The sequence below is a fragment of the Euleptes europaea genome, chromosome 3 (assembly GCF_029931775.1).
Source record: "Euleptes europaea isolate rEulEur1 chromosome 3, rEulEur1.hap1, whole genome shotgun sequence".
Lineage (NCBI taxonomy): Eukaryota > Metazoa > Chordata > Lepidosauria > Squamata > Sphaerodactylidae > Euleptes > Euleptes europaea.
In genome coordinates, this window is record NC_079314.1 from 62,892,423 (window position 1) to 62,911,529 (window position 19,107).

The 19,107-nt window shown below is 41.2% G+C and overlaps 1 protein-coding gene across 2 annotated transcripts in view; it reads left to right on the forward strand.

Moving 5' to 3' along the window:
* Positions 1-19,107, forward strand: part of DOCK4 (dedicator of cytokinesis 4) — a 296,938-nt gene that overhangs the window by 121,091 nt on the left and 156,740 nt on the right. For both annotated transcript variants that reach the window (XM_056846241.1, XM_056846242.1), the window contains exons 2-8: positions 4,576-4,659; positions 5,499-5,539; positions 7,019-7,074; positions 7,906-8,002; positions 9,919-10,067; positions 12,257-12,341; positions 13,357-13,508. In XM_056846241.1, coding sequence (XP_056702219.1) covers positions 4,576-4,659; positions 5,499-5,539; positions 7,019-7,074; positions 7,906-8,002; positions 9,919-10,067; positions 12,257-12,341; positions 13,357-13,508 — 664 coding nt within the window. The remainder of the gene's footprint in view (positions 1-4,575; positions 4,660-5,498; positions 5,540-7,018; positions 7,075-7,905; positions 8,003-9,918; positions 10,068-12,256; positions 12,342-13,356; positions 13,509-19,107) is intronic.

The window sequence follows — 19,107 nt, forward strand, 5'->3', positions numbered from 1 at the left end:
TTAAATAAAACTTATCGTTTAAATCAAATTTTTCTTTCTTATACACTATTAATCCTCTAAAACTGGGTTAACTGTTACTACTTTATATCCATTATTGTCTTTCTACACTTAACTATCATTTAAATTCAGTATTAATCGTGATAGTCTTGTAAATCAATCTAGAATCCAGATATCATCACCCATACATATCATAAAACGATTGCCATTTTTGTTGGTGCTCTTCATTCTGATTTCCCTTCAGTTGATTAGTAAGCCTTGCCACGGACTGCCAAAAAACTTTTTATGCCTTTCTCTTTACATATGCACAAGAACAGAGGACACTATACCGATATTAAATCACCATTATTTGAAGAAGAAGAAAAATGGCACATGGGGATGAAAAGCTGCTGCTAGGGAAATGGAGCAAGAAAGATGAGGAACCTGCCATGTGGAATGCCTCTGCTGCTGCTGTATTGTATGAGCATCTACAGCAGCAACGGGGGGGGGGGGGGGATAACTGTGTGGAAAACACTGTAATGTCTGAAGAGGCTCACATATTTATTACAATTAATTTTTGCAAAACAAGTCTAGATTTGCACACAGCATTTAGGAAGCAAAAGCTTTCCTCATCAGCTCATTTCTCAGCATAAAGGAAATGCTTCAGTGGAAGATAAGGATTTGTATCAGGGAGGAGTGGTTTCTTTCCTTCCTTTATAGATTCTCTGGATGTGCAAACAACAAAAATCAATGTTATAGAAATGAACAGAATCTTTTACCAATGGATTCTTCAAAGAATATTTGGTATCCTGCACATTTTTCTCTTGAACTTTAATTGACAGACAGCAATACTAATTAAGCTGTGTTAATTTCCCTCACATGTACTGGAATAATCGCATTTAGAAGCTACTTGGGAGGTTGTCTATCAGAGGAGGTTGGGGCTGAGACCACAATGATCAACCTTCATGCCACTGTACCTCTATTCTAATGTCCTTTAAAACCCTGACCTTTACAGTACGTTAGGCGAGGAGTGTGTGACTAGCCCAAGGTCACCCAGCAAGTTTTCATAGCAGATTAGGGATTCTCCCAGATCTTGGTCTGCCACTCTAATCACTCTACCACAGTGGCTCTTGGTCCACTGACTTCAATAGTATTGGATGGGCCTGACACTGTTTAGGATTGAACTGTGAGAATAGAAAAGAAGAGAAGGAGAGACCAAGCATGGTTACTTATTCCACATTCCAATGTTATTTATAATATTAAAATTGAAGAAAGAATCTGCTTCCCGACCTTCTCCTTGGGTGTTGTAATATTCCAATGAACAATAATAGTGTTTTGGCTTCCTCCATATGCAGCCAGCTTTCTTATTTAAGAAAACAGTACAGTAATAATGTTTACATTTTATTTTACTGTTTTGGACAACCTTTCTGCCTTCTTTCTGTCCTTCATTCTTTCCTTCCTTCCTTCTTTCCTTACTTCTTTCTGTCCTTCATTCCTTCCTTCCTTCTTTCTGTCCTCCTTTCTTCCCTTCCTTCCTCCTTTCCTTCTTTCTGTCCTTCATTCCTTCCTTCTTTCTGTCCTTCATTCCTTCTTTCTGTCCTTCATTCTTTCCTTCCTTCCTTCTTTCCTTCCTTCTTCCCTTTCTTTCCTTCCTTCTTCCCTTTCTTCCCTTCTTTCTGTCCTTCCTTCCTTCCTACTTTCTTTCCTTCCTTCCTTTCCTTCTTTCCTTCCTTCTTTCCCTGCTTCCTTCCTTCTTTCTGTCCTTCATTCTTTCCTTCCTTCCTTCCTTCCTTCTTTCCTTCTTTCCTTCCTTCTTTCCCTGCTTCCTTCCTTCTTTCTGTCCTTCATTCTTTCCTTCCTTCCTTCCTTCTTTCCTTCCTTCTTTCCCTGCTTCCTTCCTTCCTTCCTTCTTTCTTTCTTTCTTTCTTTCTTTCTTTCTTTCTTTCTTTCTTTCTTTCTTTCTTTCTTTCTTTCTTTCTTTCTTTCTTTCTTTCTTTCTTTCTTTCTTTCTTCCTTCCTTCCTTCCTTCCTTCCTTCCTTCCTTCCTTCCTTCCTTCCTTCCTTCCTTCCTTCCTTCCTTCCCTGCAGATCGACCGCAGGCTGCAAGCTGCGCCCCCCTGGCACCTTGGTTGCCTGGGCCCACCGCTGGCTGCCTTCCCACCTGGGAGGAGGGGGAAGACCTGGGGGAGCTGAGGCACCCTCCAAGCCTTCTCTGCATAGCCTCCTCTAAGGTTGCCAACCTCCAGGTGGTGGCTGGAGATCTCCTGCTATTACAACTGATCTCCAGCCAATAGAGATCAGTTCCCCTGGAGAAAATGGCCACTTTGGCCATTGGGCTCTATGGCTGTGCAGTCTTCCTCCCCAAACCCCGCCCTCCTCAGGCTTCACCCCCAAAACCTCCCGCCAGTGGTGAAGAGGACCTGGCAACCCTAGCTTCCCCCCCCACACACACACACCAGGAGATCTACGCCCGGTATGGCCCCCGAACGATGTTATAAATATGCAAATGGCCCTTGGCAGAAAAAAGGTTCCCCACCCCTGTTCTAAACTAAAACCTCAGTATTCAGGTTAAATTGCCGCATTGGCACTCGGTGATAAATAAGTGGGTTTTGGGTTGCAGTTTGGGCACTCGGTCTCTAAAAGGTTCACCATCACTGTTCTAGACCATTTGAATCTTGCTGGGAGTTCTCTTCTCTCTTCATTGAAATCTGCCACTTCTGCTACTAAACTCTGCCTTTGCAGCTCCACCTACCTCACAAGGTGTCTGTTGTGGGGAGAGGAAGGGAAGGAGATTGTAAGCCAGTTTGATTCTCCTTAAAAAGGTAGAGAAAGTCGGCATATAAAAACCAACTCTTCTTGCAGTGTACTGTATGCAAATTCATGTGTTATTTAAATTATTCAAGGTATGCCAAAGTATGGATGATTTCAGATTTCTTTTTTTAAAATTTTTTGCACACATACTTGTTTTGTACAGCTCATAACTGGTAGAATAGGAAGTTTCTTCAGGATGCCACTATCCTTGTGCATTTCCCTCCCCCCTCCACTTCCCATTGTTGGACTTGTTCACAAGCCATGTCTTTGAGAGAGCAGCTGGTACTTGCAAGGCAATTTGTCATGTAGCTGGAACTTGAAATATCATTGCCGTTCCTTGATTGGGTTGATAAGTAATTTTCCGTGCACATCTGCAATTCCACAGCTGCTTCCTCCTTGTTAGACCCTTGCTTTCTCAGATGGTCTGATGGATTTCCTTTCTGCCTGCATCCATAGTTTCATCTTCTGAACTTTTTGCAGCTACCAATTGCAGTTTCTATCCTGTTCTGTCTGTGTGCTATAATGATAGTGCTAGTTTTGCTCCTGTTTCATGATGATAATGTATTCATGTCCTGATCATGTCCTGATCACTCTTGTCTCTCCCCACATTTTTATTCCACATTATAATGCATGTAAAGCTTCTTTTGAAATATTCATATCAAGGAGGAAGAGGATTCACTCCTTAGGTCATGACTCATCGTTCTCAACTTCCCTAAAAGCCTCTATCAAGACTTGGATTCCGGTCTTGAGCTTCTGCTGTGTCTGTCTCTATTAGCTGCTCTTTCTCAAGGAATGTGAGAGACCAAAATCAGTTCAACAGCCATGAAAACAATTTCAGTGCACCCCCAAACACGAAAAAACATTGATAAAACAAGCGGGCTTAACAGTGTAACCCTAAGGAGAGTTGCTCCAGTCTAAGGCTATTCATTTCAAGAGGCTTAGACTGGAGTAATTCTGCATCGGATTGTACTGTAAATATGATTTGTGAAAGTAACCAACAAAGTTTTAGTATGTATAGGAAAGTCTTCATTGTCCTGAAAAATGCAGTCAACCAGTGCAAAAAGGCAAACCTCCCTAGGCCAGCTACAGCACACTATGGATGCCACCAGCAAAAATACTCTGAACCATGCTTCTCTAAAGATTGTTACATGATGCAAGGTTTCATAAGGTCATAAAGAGAGAATCTTTTAGAAATGAGATTCTGATAGTTATACCTGTGGTTTTTAACTGGTTGTATCCTTATTACAACCAGTTGTATCCTTATTAATGTGTTTCTTTCTAACAGGTTGATGCCTAGAAATGAACTAAATATGTAGGGTGGCCATTGAGATCCAAGCTCTTTCTTACCCTTAAGGTCTGACTACAATTTAGTTGTCGTGATGCTGGCCTGGTTGCATAAAAAAGCCATTCATCATCCATCCACAGTGCTGCCTATTATAATATATATATTGATACTGTTTCCAGAGTGAAATATAGCCTTGACAGTGTGTGTGTGTGTGTGTGTGTGTGTGAGTCTCCAGTTCTATGCTTTCTTGATACATTCTCTTTCTTATTGTTAAGCAAAGCTTTTCCTCTTCCTTTCCTGGATAAAATAATAAGAGGCTATTATACTCCCGCCATACTCATAATGTGATATTTATAGTTGATAGTGCCTACAGCACTGTGAGTTTTAGAGGCGGAAAAAAAACGCTGCTCATTAACTGCCATGCTTTTCCTTACGGCGTGAAAGTTTAATATGGCTCTTTTTTATATGAAGTGTGATTAACTAGAATTTTATATCTCTTACAGTAATTGCAGGTTTTCGAGGAACAGTCCCTCATGGCTTATCACTGGAGATTGGAGACACTGTTCAAATACTAGAGAAATGTGATGGTAAGTGTTGACATTAGCACAAAACTGTTGGGTGGGACGGGACTTTGAGGTCATCTCACCCAATTACATTGAGGCAGGATCTTTCATAACTAATGTTTGCAGTAGATGACCCCAATTAATAGAAAAATTTAACCAGGCTCCACTTTCTCCATGATCAAAAGGCAATCAGCTCCAGAGATTTGTGTGTTACGAGGAATGTTGGTGAAAGGCATTGTATCTTGGATCTCAAATCAAGCCAATGCTTCTGACTCTATGAGGAAAACAGCCAACAAATGAAAACATAATAACCAGACTATAGGTGTCTTTTCTGCTTTTATGTGTAATCAAAGATCTAAATACCTGTGAGGAAAGTAGATCTAAACGTCAAGCTGTGCTCTGATTGTATAGGAACCATATACACTTTTTTCTTAGCTCTATTCTGCCCCATCTATGTGAAGGGACTCCCTATGTTGGTGGACAAAATCCTTATTGACCATTGTTGCTGATACAGAGCTGAGGATAACTCTGAATGCAATATTCTAGCAACTAGGGTTTTTAGCAATGCCACGGGATTCTGTAATTCTTTTGCTTCAGGTATCTAACAGCTAGGTTTCAAGGGCTCATTGTGTACCAAAGCTCATTAATATATCTCCAGTGAAGTAGAAATTTGGGGTGTGGGGAAGACAGCAATCTTGAACACTGATGCGCAAAGGACTTTGTCAACTATAACTGGGGACGGAACTGCACCCTGTGAATCACTGTGCTACTTTTTTTGTTACTGTAGACCATACGAGAGAGAAAACTATATATCACTTCAAAGGAAAATGTAATTTTATGTCTTGATTATTATTTCTCTGCAGGCTGGTACAGAGGATTTGCCTTAAAGAACCCAAATCTCAAGGTAAGAGACAAGTTCACATTTATAAATCTGGGGGAAAATGAAAATGCATGTAAAGTCATTTTGAAATATTCTTATGAAATGTTACAGAGGGAATATTTATATTTTCTAAGACAGTTTAGTATATTATGTAGCATAACTCTGCAACATTTTCAAAACACACACACATTTTTGCAAAAAGGAGGGAAACTGGGACCTGTGATAGGCTGCCTTTGGTGTTATTAGAAAAAGGATTTGGAGGAAGGACAAATTTTTCTACCATGCAAAAGTTTGTGGGTTTGGGGCCTATAGAAGACTTATTGAAGATGATCTCATTCCGGATCAGTGCTTGGGCCATCACTCCTCACGTGTGCTACAGTACACGAGTGTGCCACGTTGGAGGCACAGCTTGGTTCCATTTTTCTGTAGAGCCCGGGGAACATAAGGTAGAATATGACCAGCACTAGGGAAAATTGTTTTCCCAAAGGCAGCTTGAGAAAACCAGCTTCAGTAACCCAGGCTGCTACAGTAAACCATCTGAAAGATGCTTATAAAGTTAGAAGAAGCTATCAACAGCAGAAAAGGGCTGAGAAAGAGATTGGTTCCCTACTCTTCTCAGGAACAGGTGAGCTTCTGACTAATAACTGAGAGTACACTTACCTCACCTCTTGGACACTGGGCCCTACCCTACAAATTATTTCTTTATATCCCCGTCCCCTGGGTTCACATGATCAGATGGGCATTGCAAGTTCTGTGCTGGGAACTTAATTCCTAGGTATATGTGAACTGATTCAGATCAGGAATGCAACATGTTGGGAGAGGTCCTTAAGCCTCTGCCCTGCACCATTGGGGAAACCACATGCACTTTGGGAGTGGGAGGTGGGGAGAAAGCTTAAATCTTCATCTCAATCAGGCCCACATGTGTCTGCAAACTGAGTTCCCAGCACAGAAGTTGCAGTGCACAACTCATCACGTAGACCTGGGGAGACAGTGAGGAAAATATAATGGGTAATCGTCATGAAGCTCTGGCTTAACAAGCTGGTGGATAAGGAAGAGGAGATGAAAGGGAGACTGAGGGGTAAAAAAACCCTCCATCTTGTTTTTGCCTCCTCTAGATTTTCTGATAAACATAGTTTCTGAAACGGCAGTGCAATATTGCCACTCTTTTGCAACCAGACATGTGGATATATTGCCCAGACCTCAACCTCCAGTTTCATTGGAGTTGTCATGACTTAGAGTGGGATTTCATCTCCACTTCCCCAAATCTTTTGAATGTCCCTTTTCTGATGAGTTGAAGGCATGAATGTTATACTGTAGTATTTGTTGTCGCTGATAATATTTACTAAATCTGTGAAATATCTAAATGCAGTTTTTGGAAACCTCTTCTGTAATGCAGACACAGCTTTCTCTTATATAATTCGTTTATCCCAAGCTTTCACTCTGTTCTCAGTGGCTTGTTAACTTGTTTTTGCATTTATTTAGCAATTTCTGTTCTCTTTTCAGGGTATCTTCCCATCCAACTATGTTCACTTGAAAAATGCATGTGTTAAGAACAAAGGGTAGGTGGAAATTTTGACTTCAATAATTTAGCAAAGGCTGGGGGACAGTGGAAAAAATATAGGTTGATGAGGTAGTCCTGTTTGAGCTGTAGAAGGATTAGGGGTGTGCATTCAGATATGCTGAACCAAAAAAAAAGGCACCAATTCAAAAAAGCATTATTTGAAAAATCCCAAAAAATGTGGCTTTTTAAAGGTTTGCACCAGGTGGCAGATTTGGCAGTTCTTTAAAATTTAAAGAGCATGGCTCTATTGAAGGCTATGGGGAATATTTGTGGGGCTCTGGGGGCGGTAGGGTTAAAAGTAGAGGCATCAAATTTGCAGTGGAGCATCTAGTGCCTCTCCTTACATGACCTCCCAAGTTTGGTAAAGTTAGGGGCTTTTTTTGGGGGGGTGTAAATCTGTAAATTTATGGGTCTAATATACCTAAATCCAAAAAATATCGCAAAAATTTTCAGTGCATACCCCTAACAAAGATGTTAAAATGCAAAGGAGGCTGTGGATCTTTAAAGGTCAAGTAAAGGGATGGAATGTACCCTGTGGGCTTATGCACTCCTTCCCATTTCTTCTTCCTCTCACCTTCCCTCTCAAGAAGGCTTGTTCCTCCAGTGCAGCAACTAATTGTGATAGAAGCCTCTAGAACTATTATGATAAGCTCCTTCATCTATGTTATTCCAAAAGCTAAGCATTCCTACAACCAGAAGTTCCTAAAGCTGATGGAAATCCCATATCATGTCATCAGTTCTAGCATTTGTATGTTTTGTTCTTAATGCTGCTTAAAAGCAAAATTACATGATAGATTAGTACTCTTTTAAAAAATTCTTATTTCAACAGGCAATTTGAAATGGTTGTCCCAACAGAAGACTCTGTTATCACAGAGATGACATCAACTTTAAGAGACTGGGGGACAATGTGGAAACAACTTTATGTGGTAAGAGTGCTCTGAGACCCAGTTTAGAAAGTGTCTAGTGTATTTTCCAGAGAAAAAGTAACAAAATATTTTAATTTTTCTAAATTAGATATTCTATGAATAGTAAGGCCAGTTACTTTGTAATGTACGTTAAGATTTGCTTTTGTATGCGCACCTTTTCCACGCTTTCTTTTCAACACCAGCATTTATTATTTTTATTAAACTGTTCACCTTTTTAAATAGAGATAGCAGACTATAATCAAGCTAAACACCTCCAACTTGTTTTTCTAGCTTGCTCGTTTTCCCCCCTGTGTGATTACATTTCATCGGTAACGTTTGTCACAGCTAGAACGTATGCACTGACTGCCAGTTAATGCAGAACTCATACTGCGCACAAAGTTTGTGATCCAGCAGGGAAGCTGCTCATGGGAGTCAGGTTGCCCCACCTGGATTAAAGTATATATCATAACAGAAAGAAAGCGTAGCTTTTCTGTTTCACCCATAAACATAAGGATCTAAATTATAGCAGAAAGAAGTTTAAAATCTCAGTCAACTGAATTAATTTTAAATGAGAACAGAATGAGAAGATTCTCTAGCACTAGTGTGATAAACTGGCTTCTTTATAAATGGCTTGCATCTTTGATCTGAGATAAACCTTGAAGCAGCTGTTTTTGCAAAAGGAAAAATCTGATGCACAGAAGTAGTAGAAAGGCTGACTTTATAAAGTGCTAAAATAGTACTTGCAGGAAAGTGTATTCAATGGATTTTACAGTCAAGTGACATGTACTGTAAAAAGATTAATTCCCTGTCCGTAACTGTGCCCACTCCTTGGACAATAGATCTGTATTAGAACCAGTTGCCACACTGAATGGCTCTGGACCGTGTCTACTGATAACAGCAATGGGGTGGCATTCATCAGGATCTTACATGCTCACCATTGTATAAACAGATAGATATGATCATTTCTGTTTCCTCTCCTGCTCTACCTCTTTGATCTCTTGTATCTCTCTCTCTCTCTCCCCCCCCCCCCACTCTTGAGTGGAATTTGTTGCAAACTTGTGTGGGTGCTTGTATCATTTTGCTTGTTTTAGTGGGCTTTCTAGTGTTGGGCACTGGATGTTTGATATTGAATGTTTTGATATTATTTTGATGGCTTGAATTTGCTGATTTCCCAGCCCAGATATATGATGTTTCACCTAATAAACTTCTGCATTCACTCCATTTGGATTATCAGTGTTCTTTTGTAGAGGCACCTCACCACTGTGTTAACAAATCCTGTAATAAGGTTGTGTGGCTCACTGCCCAGGCTGAGGGCATTCCTTAAGCTGGGCTTAGATCCTAAGCCAAAGTTTAGGTGAGACGGTGTGGAGGGAAGGTTTCGGTTTTTTTTTTAATGTATAAGCTGGTTTGGTGTTGATTTGGGCTCCAATTGGAAAGAAAGTAACATTCACACGGAGATGGGACTAGTGTGCACGTATCTTCCTGACTATATATGGTAACAGTTGTGCCACCTTCTTAATGTGTTGACTGCTGTGATCCCAGAAGTGATTGTGGCTCTGACCAAAATTGATATTGGCTGATACATTTGCCTAACTAATAATGTAGCAATGGTCTTAAGTGGGAGCAAAAAGTAGACAGATTATCACATCTGGTACCGCATTACAGAGATCTTGTTGTTTGTTTTCTTTGAAAGAGTCTGGTTATTTCAATGCAGCATAGATGCTATAATCCTTAAATTACCTGTATGCTAATTCCCAGCACAGTCTGTCCACCTCTTGCTAACTTGAGGAGGCAAATGGGGGAGGGGGCAGCCAAGGCAGAGCAGAGCAGGCAAGGCAGAGCAGGTAAGAGTCTTTAGTGAGGGGTGACCTTGCAGGGGGAAATGTACTCAATATAGTGACTTTGGTAGCCTAAGGATTTGGTTATGCATTTGACAGAGAAATGAAGGGGACCTCTTTCACCGACTATGGCACATAATGAATGAAATCCTAGACCTGCGACGCCAGGTACTAGTGGGCCATCTTACCCATGATAGGATGAAGGATGTCAAACGGCACATCACTGCTCGCTTGGACTGGGGCAATGAGTGAGTAAGAAATGACTTGTTAAAGCACTTATGAAAGTGATGGTGATGTTTTAGTGCAATTGCTTTGTTCATGCTAACAAGGAAACTAATTTATCTGAGTCCTGGGTTTCTTCAGGCAAACAGCTTCCAATAGGAAGTATATATCACAACAAAAGGAAGGACTAATGAGGCCTTATTGCCAAATATCACCCGTTTGTAATATGGGAGCCCTTGCCCCCTGATGTTTCTCATGCCATTGGGGCGTGTGTATGAATATTTCAACCATGGGCTTGGAGCCATGCTCCTTTCCTACATGAGTGGAAGGAAGCACATCAGTCAAGTATGAAGTACCTACACAATACACTCCAGATGTGTAACTTGGCAGTGTACACATTTTCCTCAACTGTACACATGTTCCTCACCAAAGAAATGAACTCCAACTCTACTGGGTGAATGTATAAAGGGGCCTTTTGTGATGGTGGTTTCAAAAAGCTCATTGCATCTCCATTTGGAATTTTAATTACCAAGGGGAATCTCATCAGATCTGCACCCTCACTCACATGGTAACTTTCAAGGTTCTTGCACCAAGATTCAGGTTCATTCTGCAGCAACCACAGCAAGATTAGTTTCTACCCAATCCATTTTGAAGAACACTTATAAACCAGGAACAAAACCCAACACACAAGCAAAAAGCATTTGAATGCATGCCTTTGCTCTCATCTGAATACTTGTTTGGAAACACTGGGTAAATCAAGTGTCATGTTAGAATTTTTAGAGCAAACCAGCATTTTTCTTCCTGTGTTTAAGATTGTTGTACTTGTGCTGTATCAAAGCCTTTCACTTTTCTGTTACTAAATGCATAATATTGTCACCCGCTCTGCAAATAAAAAATTCATAGAGCAAGGAGTTGATGTTGAATGTGATCTGAATGTTGCCAGGTAGGGTTCCTGCTGTTTTGACAGTACCTTGTGGAATTTGCAAAGCCAGCCAGCTCATCCCTCTTCTAGACACGCTGCATGACAGAAAAATGAACCCAGTGGGCTTTTCGCATTGCAATATTACTATAGAGAATGGCACTGCGGCTTAAAGCATGTCAGCCTTTGCATTTTAATTTAGAGCTCCATCAGCTTCATTGGATGCCCTCAAGTTCTAGCATTTTGGGAGAGGGATAAAAGTTCTCTTTGTTAATTCTCTCCACCTTGTGCATAATTTTATAAACCTCTATCATGTCCCCCCTTAGTTGTTTCTTTTCTAAACTGAAAAGTCCGAGACTCTTCAGCCTTTCCTCATAGAAAATATGCTCCAACCCCATATCATCTTCTGTACTTTTTCCAGCTCTACAATGTCCTTTTTAAGATATGGCGACCAGAAATGCACACAGTATTCCAAATGAGGCTGCACCATAGATCTATACAGGGGCATTATAATATTTTCCATTTTACTTTCAATCCCTTTCCTAATAGTCCCCAACATAGAGCTATCTACTATGACCACAAGATATTTCCTTCTCAGTCTTAGCACGTTCAGACCCCATTAGCATATTCCTGAAGTTGGGATTTTTTGTCCTAATGTGAATCACCTTACACTTACCAACATTGAACTTCATTTGTCACATTGTTGCTCACTCATCCAATTTGTGGAGATCCTCTTGGAGTTCTTCACAGTTGACCTTGGTTTTCACCATCCTGAATAATTTTGTGCCTTCCAACTTGGCCTCTAAACTGCTCACTTCTGGCTCCAGAACATTTATGAAGAAATTAAATAGTACCGGCCCCAATACCGATCCTTGTGCGACTCCCCTGTTTACTTTCATCCATGTCCTCATTCATTATTTCTTGTTTCATATCGTTATTTAATCTCCAGTTATGCTTCTTTTGCATTTGAAAATCAGTGGTCTTTTATAAGAGAAAGTCCTGGTTTAGAAAATAATGGTGTACTTTATTGTAAAGATTACAATCATAATGTATGTGTTGCACTTTGAATAATCATAGTGACTATAAATTTTCAGCTTTACGTGTTGGACTCAGTTATTTGGACAAATGCATAGGCAGACTTGCTTGGTTCTGTCAGTTGGTTTTGGAGAATTCTAGTAGATGATGAATACAAGGAAGTGAATTGACTTCTTCCTCCTAAATACGTTTTTGGACAACTTTATCCTGGGTCCTTAGAATGTTGCTCACTAGCCAGCCTCTTTCAATATTTGCTTGCAGACAATTGGGATTAGACTTGGTTCCAAGAAAGGAGTATGCTATGGTGGATCCAGAGGAGATAAGCATTACAGAGCTTTATAGACTGGTAGGTAAATAACTCATTTTCACTTTACACCAGTTCTCTATGCTGTGTTCAGATGTCCAATTTAGCTGATAAATAATAATGTCCATAAACCCATCTTGTTCCAGGTTTATGAAGGTGCTTGGCTCATCTCTCTTCCTGTCTCACATATAGTGAGACTAACTCTGGCTAAAGACTAACTCCAATTAACACTTACACGTGAATGCAGGATACAGATTAACTGGTTTTCCTCCCAAAACTGGGATTTAAAACCAGGGTTTAATCGTGGCTTAAGATCCTGATTAGTGGGGGGAAAGCTACCTGCACTTGGGCTGTGTCCTGCTCTTGTACATCAAAGATAACTGAAATTAGTGTTATATTCCTTCATAGCATTCTGAATGAGAAGAGAGGGGAGAAGAGCCAGGAGTGTTTGTGAGCCTGATACAAGCTGGGTTTTGTCCACATGTTTATTTAACTATGGTTAAATTGGATGTCTGTGTGCATCTGTGTTCACAGAAATAGCTGAGAGTTTTGCAGTATTTTTTAAACACACAGGAAGCTGATGCAGATTGACACTAGGTTCATCTTCAGCTAGGTTTTAAGTGATTGGTCTTGAATTGTGGAAATGTGCACTGCTACCCCAACTTCTTTCCATCTAGTGCACAGGCCCTGAACCATAGTAATAAGTCAAATAGTGCTCTTGTAGTTTTTGAAAGCCATCATAATCAAAGTAAATGTTTGACATGCAAGTATGCCCAACATCCCCATTCATAAGCTGTGGTCTTCTACTCACAAGAAAGAAAACTCCTTTCTGTAAAAACGTCTTGTGAGCATCTTTGAGCAAAAGACAAAAGACATCTTTGAGCAAAGATAAAAGGCAAAGAATGGGTGAAAATGATTTGAAAATTAAAGACTTAGGGCATCCAAAATAACATTTAGTAGGGGGGAATTTAGTCAGTTTCTGTTTCAATCATTGTATTTTTTAAAAAAAATAATTGTGTCCTTTCTGAATTTTTCTGTTGTTGATGTGAACACCTAGATGGAGCACCGTCATCGAAAGAAAGACACACCAGTGCAAGTAAGCAGCCACCATCTCTTTGTTCAGATGAAGAGTTTGATGTGCTCCAATCTGGGAGAAGAACTGGAAGTCATCTTCTCGCTTTTTGATAGTAAAGAGAATCGACCAATCAGGTAGTGCTGCCATTCTGTGAAAGTGCCATTATATTGTTGTGTCATCCTTTCTTACTTTTACTTAAACACAATCATTTTTGCCTTTTAAATTTTGTCTTCTGAATGAATATATACACCCATATTCTATATTGTTGCTTTAAAAGTATTGTTTTGAAATTTGGATCATTGAACATGATGAGCTGACTGCAAAAGCATAGATGGTTATTTATTTTCATGGTAGATGAGTACCAGAGAATGTTATGGGATGGAGCCATATATGGTCACTGCAGTGGTGTTAATTTCCTAAGCTTAGTACAGTTTATTAATGTTGACATTCATAAAAAACCTGTTGAGAATATATAAAACCGTTAAGATCCTGAAGCAAATGGTGCTAAAGTGTATATAAAATTTTGTAACTGTGATGACTTGATTTTTCACATTGTCAGAGATGGCCTTTGCTGCTATGGAGTTTAGTCCCATGCAGCATTATGAATAATGCTTGATGTGTTCTAGCAATAACTGTAGGTTATGCAGAACAAAACAGTTCAGTACTCCAGTGAGATGGTTAATGTTGCTACAGTCAAAAAGAAAGAGCAGTGCAGTAAATAAATTTTATTTTGAAAGCCTACAACATAGTGTATCCCAAATAATGGGACGCCTGCTTACTTCTCCAGCCAATGAGACATCTTACATCCAAATGTAAAGTCCACGGTCAGTCAGTGAAACTTATAAAGTCAATATACACAGACTTTATACACAGAGGATCATTTTCTTTTTTTCCAGCATGACTGAGTCCATAGGAAAAGAACTTATGGGCTCATAGCCCCTTGGGAAACTGTCTTGGTGCTGGAGAGCAGAGAAGTCTTCTAAAGCCTCCCGGTTACCCTCTCCTGTGGCCACAACTATCATGAATTCAGCCATCATTACCAGGTCACATAAGCGAGGAGGGGAGGAAGCAGTTTTGCCAGTTCAAGCAAGTGTAGGAAGGCATTCAAAATCCTGATGTGGTCCTGATGGTGCTGCCAGGAGTGAATTGGGCTCAGATAATTGTTTCTAAGGAACATAGCTTTGTTTGCTGAGCTTGTTTCTGGATTGAGCCCTTGGGAGTCCATCACAGATTAGGAACAAGAACAAGACAATCTAAGTCTGTTTCCATGCTTCGTTGAATATTGTGGTATTGTTGCACTGTAGTAATCATTCACAACTAGATTGTCATGTTCAAACAAGATAACCCAGTTGCTAGCCATTGCTGTAAGACAACAGTAGTACCCTATCCAGCAATGTATGGATACAACCTAAACAATCAAGAACATTTCTCGAGGAATGTTGAAAAATGGTCAAGATTTTTTGATACAAGAAATTGAATCATCGTCGTTCAGCTGTTCATACCTGGGAGTAAGTCCCATAGAAATTAGTGGGAACAGCTGCTGAGTCAACATAGTTGGAATTGCATTTGGTCACTTACCTGGAGCAAGCAACAGTTTCATCCAGGTGAAACCCATTCTAACGTGTGGGTAAATGTTGTTAGGTGGCTGAGAATATTTTTTAAACAACAATCTCTTTGTTTCTGTAAAGAGTGAATGCTATTTAGTTTTGTTAAACTAATGTTTACGTTAAAACATCCACATTTGTGAGATCAGAGCTCTTGGAACTGGCTATTGTAAATAAGTAACTGTAGTGACTGTACTCAGGGCAATCTAAAAGTCACCGAAAACTGCTATTTTGCTTACTGCCGAGCTGTGTTTTTCTTTTCACAAGTGAAATGATATTATTAAATATGCATTATGTGTAATGAAAACAAGAGAAGAGACCAGATTATTTGTAGCATGGCACAGAAGTTATTTCCACAGCAAGGAAAATCCATAACATTTGCCAGGCTTTGCTTCCTCTGCATTAAAAGCCATTAGTGGAATTTAAGCTGCATTACAAGCACTACCTGCTGAGAATATCTTCTTTTCCCCCCAGTCTTTTTTATAATGGCTACATGCTTGTGTGAATTTGGAAAGGAGGCATATTCTTTTGAGTTGTAAATAAATAATTCACCAGCTGTCTGGATGGAATCCCCATTATTAACATATTAAACTAACAGCACAGTCCTTTGCAGAGTTACTCCAGTCTAAACCCATTGATTTCAATGGGCTTTTGATTACAATAACTCTGCCTAGAATTGCTCTCTAAGCCTCTTCTTTTTTCCATTCTTGTGCTCAAAACCACTCAGTGCTGAGAACCACATGGTCTGTGAAAGAGAATGAAACCCACAGCCATGTTGTCCTAATCCATCCTTTATGAAAGCAGCTGCAGTAAGCTTGTTCAGCTTTCTTGTTAACAGGAAACTTTGCCACTCATTGATGGTTCCTACCCACTGTAAATAAATCTATCAGCTTTGTTGTGCCTGAGCTCCTTAGTGAAACTAGTAAGCAGAGATTTAGTTTTTTAAAAAAAAATGCATTGTGGAATACTTGCGTGAACAAAGGCTGGGATCCCAAAAGTGACTTTACATATGTGTAGCTTCTGGGATGCTCCCTGTTTACATTTTGGTACTTTTTCTTTGAACAGCAGGGTTTGCCAGCACAAACTTCTTCTGAAATTTCCTCAGGTTTGCACACACACAAAAGAAATCCTGATTTGATCAAATCTGGGTTACTTGTGATGTCCAAATGAAGAAGTTAGCACCAAACAAGGATTAAAGATTAGGGTTTGTGGTTGGTTTCTTTCAGTTTTGGATTGCTGTGATGTCTGGATTTACAAATAACAATCGATTAGGTAGCACCAGCCACTGCAACCACCCTGACCACAAGAATGGCGCTATAGGAAAGAGGCCCACTGTTTTTGTAGGCAAAGAAATGGACGGATAGGGGTTTATACACACATCTGGCAGATGGGATTTGATATATACATCTGGCAGACAGGAGCAGGCTGGGAAGTGAAACTGGCTCTGGAGCAAATCAAGTTAAGTGGCCCCTGCAGTGCTACAAGCCAGCACAGCAGGGCCAATCAGCTCAGTGCAAGCAGTGCAGGAGGAGGCAATTTATGAGCTGATATCGACTGCCATTGCTGATGACGGTTCTGAGCCGAGTGGCTCTTGAAGCAGTGGCTCCTGAGGCTCTGTAGGACAGGGGAACACCAGAAAATTTCCCTGTAAGTTAAATGGCCACCCCACCCCTGCTGGTAGACTAACCCATTTGTTGTGATGCCTGAATACTATCTCAGTTTCAGAAGTAGCTTACCGTGTGTCTAATCATGGACTTAGAGCCACAGGGTCATTATACTTTTCTCTGTTTTGACAGGGTTTCTGGCCTTCCTAGGTATTCAGGGCAACCTCTGTTGCATTTGGACTCCTCAACAGGGACTGTATGCTTAATGAAGAATTTCTCTCTATGGAGATGAGAGACTAGTCCTTCTCTTCTGCTTAACACTTCCAGGGGAATTTAGGACTTACAATTGGCCCTTGCTCATTCTGAAGGGAAAATTGTAACCAATCTAGGGGTGGGCAGGAGCCTGGGAAAACTCAAACTCTCTTCCTCCAAGAGCTCAGTGTGCTTTTCCAAGACTTGCTCAACACAGTAGCTGCTGTGGGTAGGAAAGTGTACCCTTAGTTCATTCACTATGGGTTTGTGGATTGGATCTGGGGTCAGCACAGAAATAATACAGGTGAATTAGGGACCAGTTAAACTTTTTTTTTAATTCCTTGCTTGGTTTCCCTTTACTCTGTTAGGCCAGGAGATATTTTCTGGAAATAAAGTTTAGGCCAACTGTTCCTTGTTTTAAATAAAAAATAAATATTTTAAAACTTTGCTGAGTTTTTATCATCTCAGACTCGGTTCCATGTCAAGGCAGCAATCCCCTTGTGCAAGAAGGTGTTACTTAGGGTATTGGAAGGGAATAGGGGTAATTTGGGTCTTCCCCAATTTATAGTAAAGTCCACAAACTAGGTTGGTGGCAGCAAGTGAGCACATGCACATGTGAGGCTGCCTTATTACCGAGTCAGACCGTTGGTCCATCATGGCCAGTCTTGTCTATTCCGACTGGCAGTGGTTCTCCAGGGTTTCAAGCAGAGGTCTTTCACATCACCTACTACCTGGTCCTTTCAACCAGGGATTGAACCTGAAGCCTTCTGTATGCAAAGCAGATCTTCTATCACTGTGATGTTCTATCACTGAGCTGCTACCTCTTCCAGAACCTGGTACCGCAGGTTAACAGGCACAGGCAGAAGGGTGAGAAAGGATGCAAAAGGGTACAGATTTTTTGGCTGCCTGGGAAAGGGTGAGAAAAGGGGTGAGGGGATACATATTTTCAGCCTCCCAACCCTGGTGCTGGTAGAGTGGGTGCTCGCAGCAAACTCAACGAGCTTCCATCCCCTGACAGCTGTAACAGAGATGCAGGAGCCAGGTTCAGAGACTTCTTTATTCATCTGTTTTGTACAGGTGGTCATGTTCTCCCCGCAGCATCGGAAAGTTCACTTCATTTCCTTGCCGTCTGGTGGATCCTCTACCTCCTCCATCATACCCATCGTCTACAGCTTTTAAAACCCTCTCTGACTCTGGCCCTATCCCCTCTCACCCCTCCCTACCAGGTCCAACACAAGCCCAGAGGTGCTCCCCCTCATGGCTGTGGAAACTGCCAGCCAACCTCGTCCCACTATGTGAGTCCTGGGTCAAACCCAAACTACAGATTTGTCTGCTGGCCCTGCCCATTGTGCCTGCTCCTCCCTAACTGGACTTGCCTCTCTGCACCTGTTTGCTGCCTCACCAGCTGTATTCCAGATACAATCTCCTGTGGGGGAGGACAGCCCTAGGGCCACCACCCTTCCACAGGGAGACATGTAGAGTAAAGCTCCAGAATGTTGCTTTGAAGAATAAGAAAATGGACCTGGCATATCTGAGTCAAGGAGTCTCTTTTCAGGAAACTCTACTTAGGTGCCTCAAGAAGGGCCAAAGGCCACGACTCACTTTTATGTTATAATGGAATTGCCATAAAACCATCTACGCAGTACATATTATATTTTTACTTACTTTCTGCTGTTGCATATGGACTGTTCATGTTTTATCCAGAGCTTTCTTAAATGACTAGAACTTTTATGATAGACTTTCAGCACATTCCTGAGCCTTGCAGCAGCTGGGGACATCATAACTGAGGTGCTCCCTTGGCAGGAGTTGCCTGGCTGCAATAAGGCTTTAAAAGATGACTGGGGAAGGCACTGGCAAACCATCCCGTAAAACAAAAGTCTGCCTAGTAAACGTCTGGATGTGATGTCACCCCATGGGTCAGGAATGACCCGGTGCTTGCACAGGGGACCTTTACCTTTTAAAGAGTTAAAAAGAAAATGGGTATTTCCCCCCGTAGAAAACAGCGATGCTGTGCCAGGAAACACCTGGCACAGGAACACTGTTGTTCAAGGGGGCATTCCTGGGCGGGGGGGGGGGGGCTTTGGAAGCTGACTACTATCAGCTCCGCCCCCGGGAATGCCCCCCACCATGCCGGTGCCACATTTCTCTTCTGGGATTTAGGTCCCAGAGAGACTGCGGCATTGGAGGAATGGTGTGCAGTTCCGCGGCATCCAGGTGTCAATGGAACTGCCCCCGCCGCCAGTGTAAGTGCCTCTTATTCCATGATAAGAGGC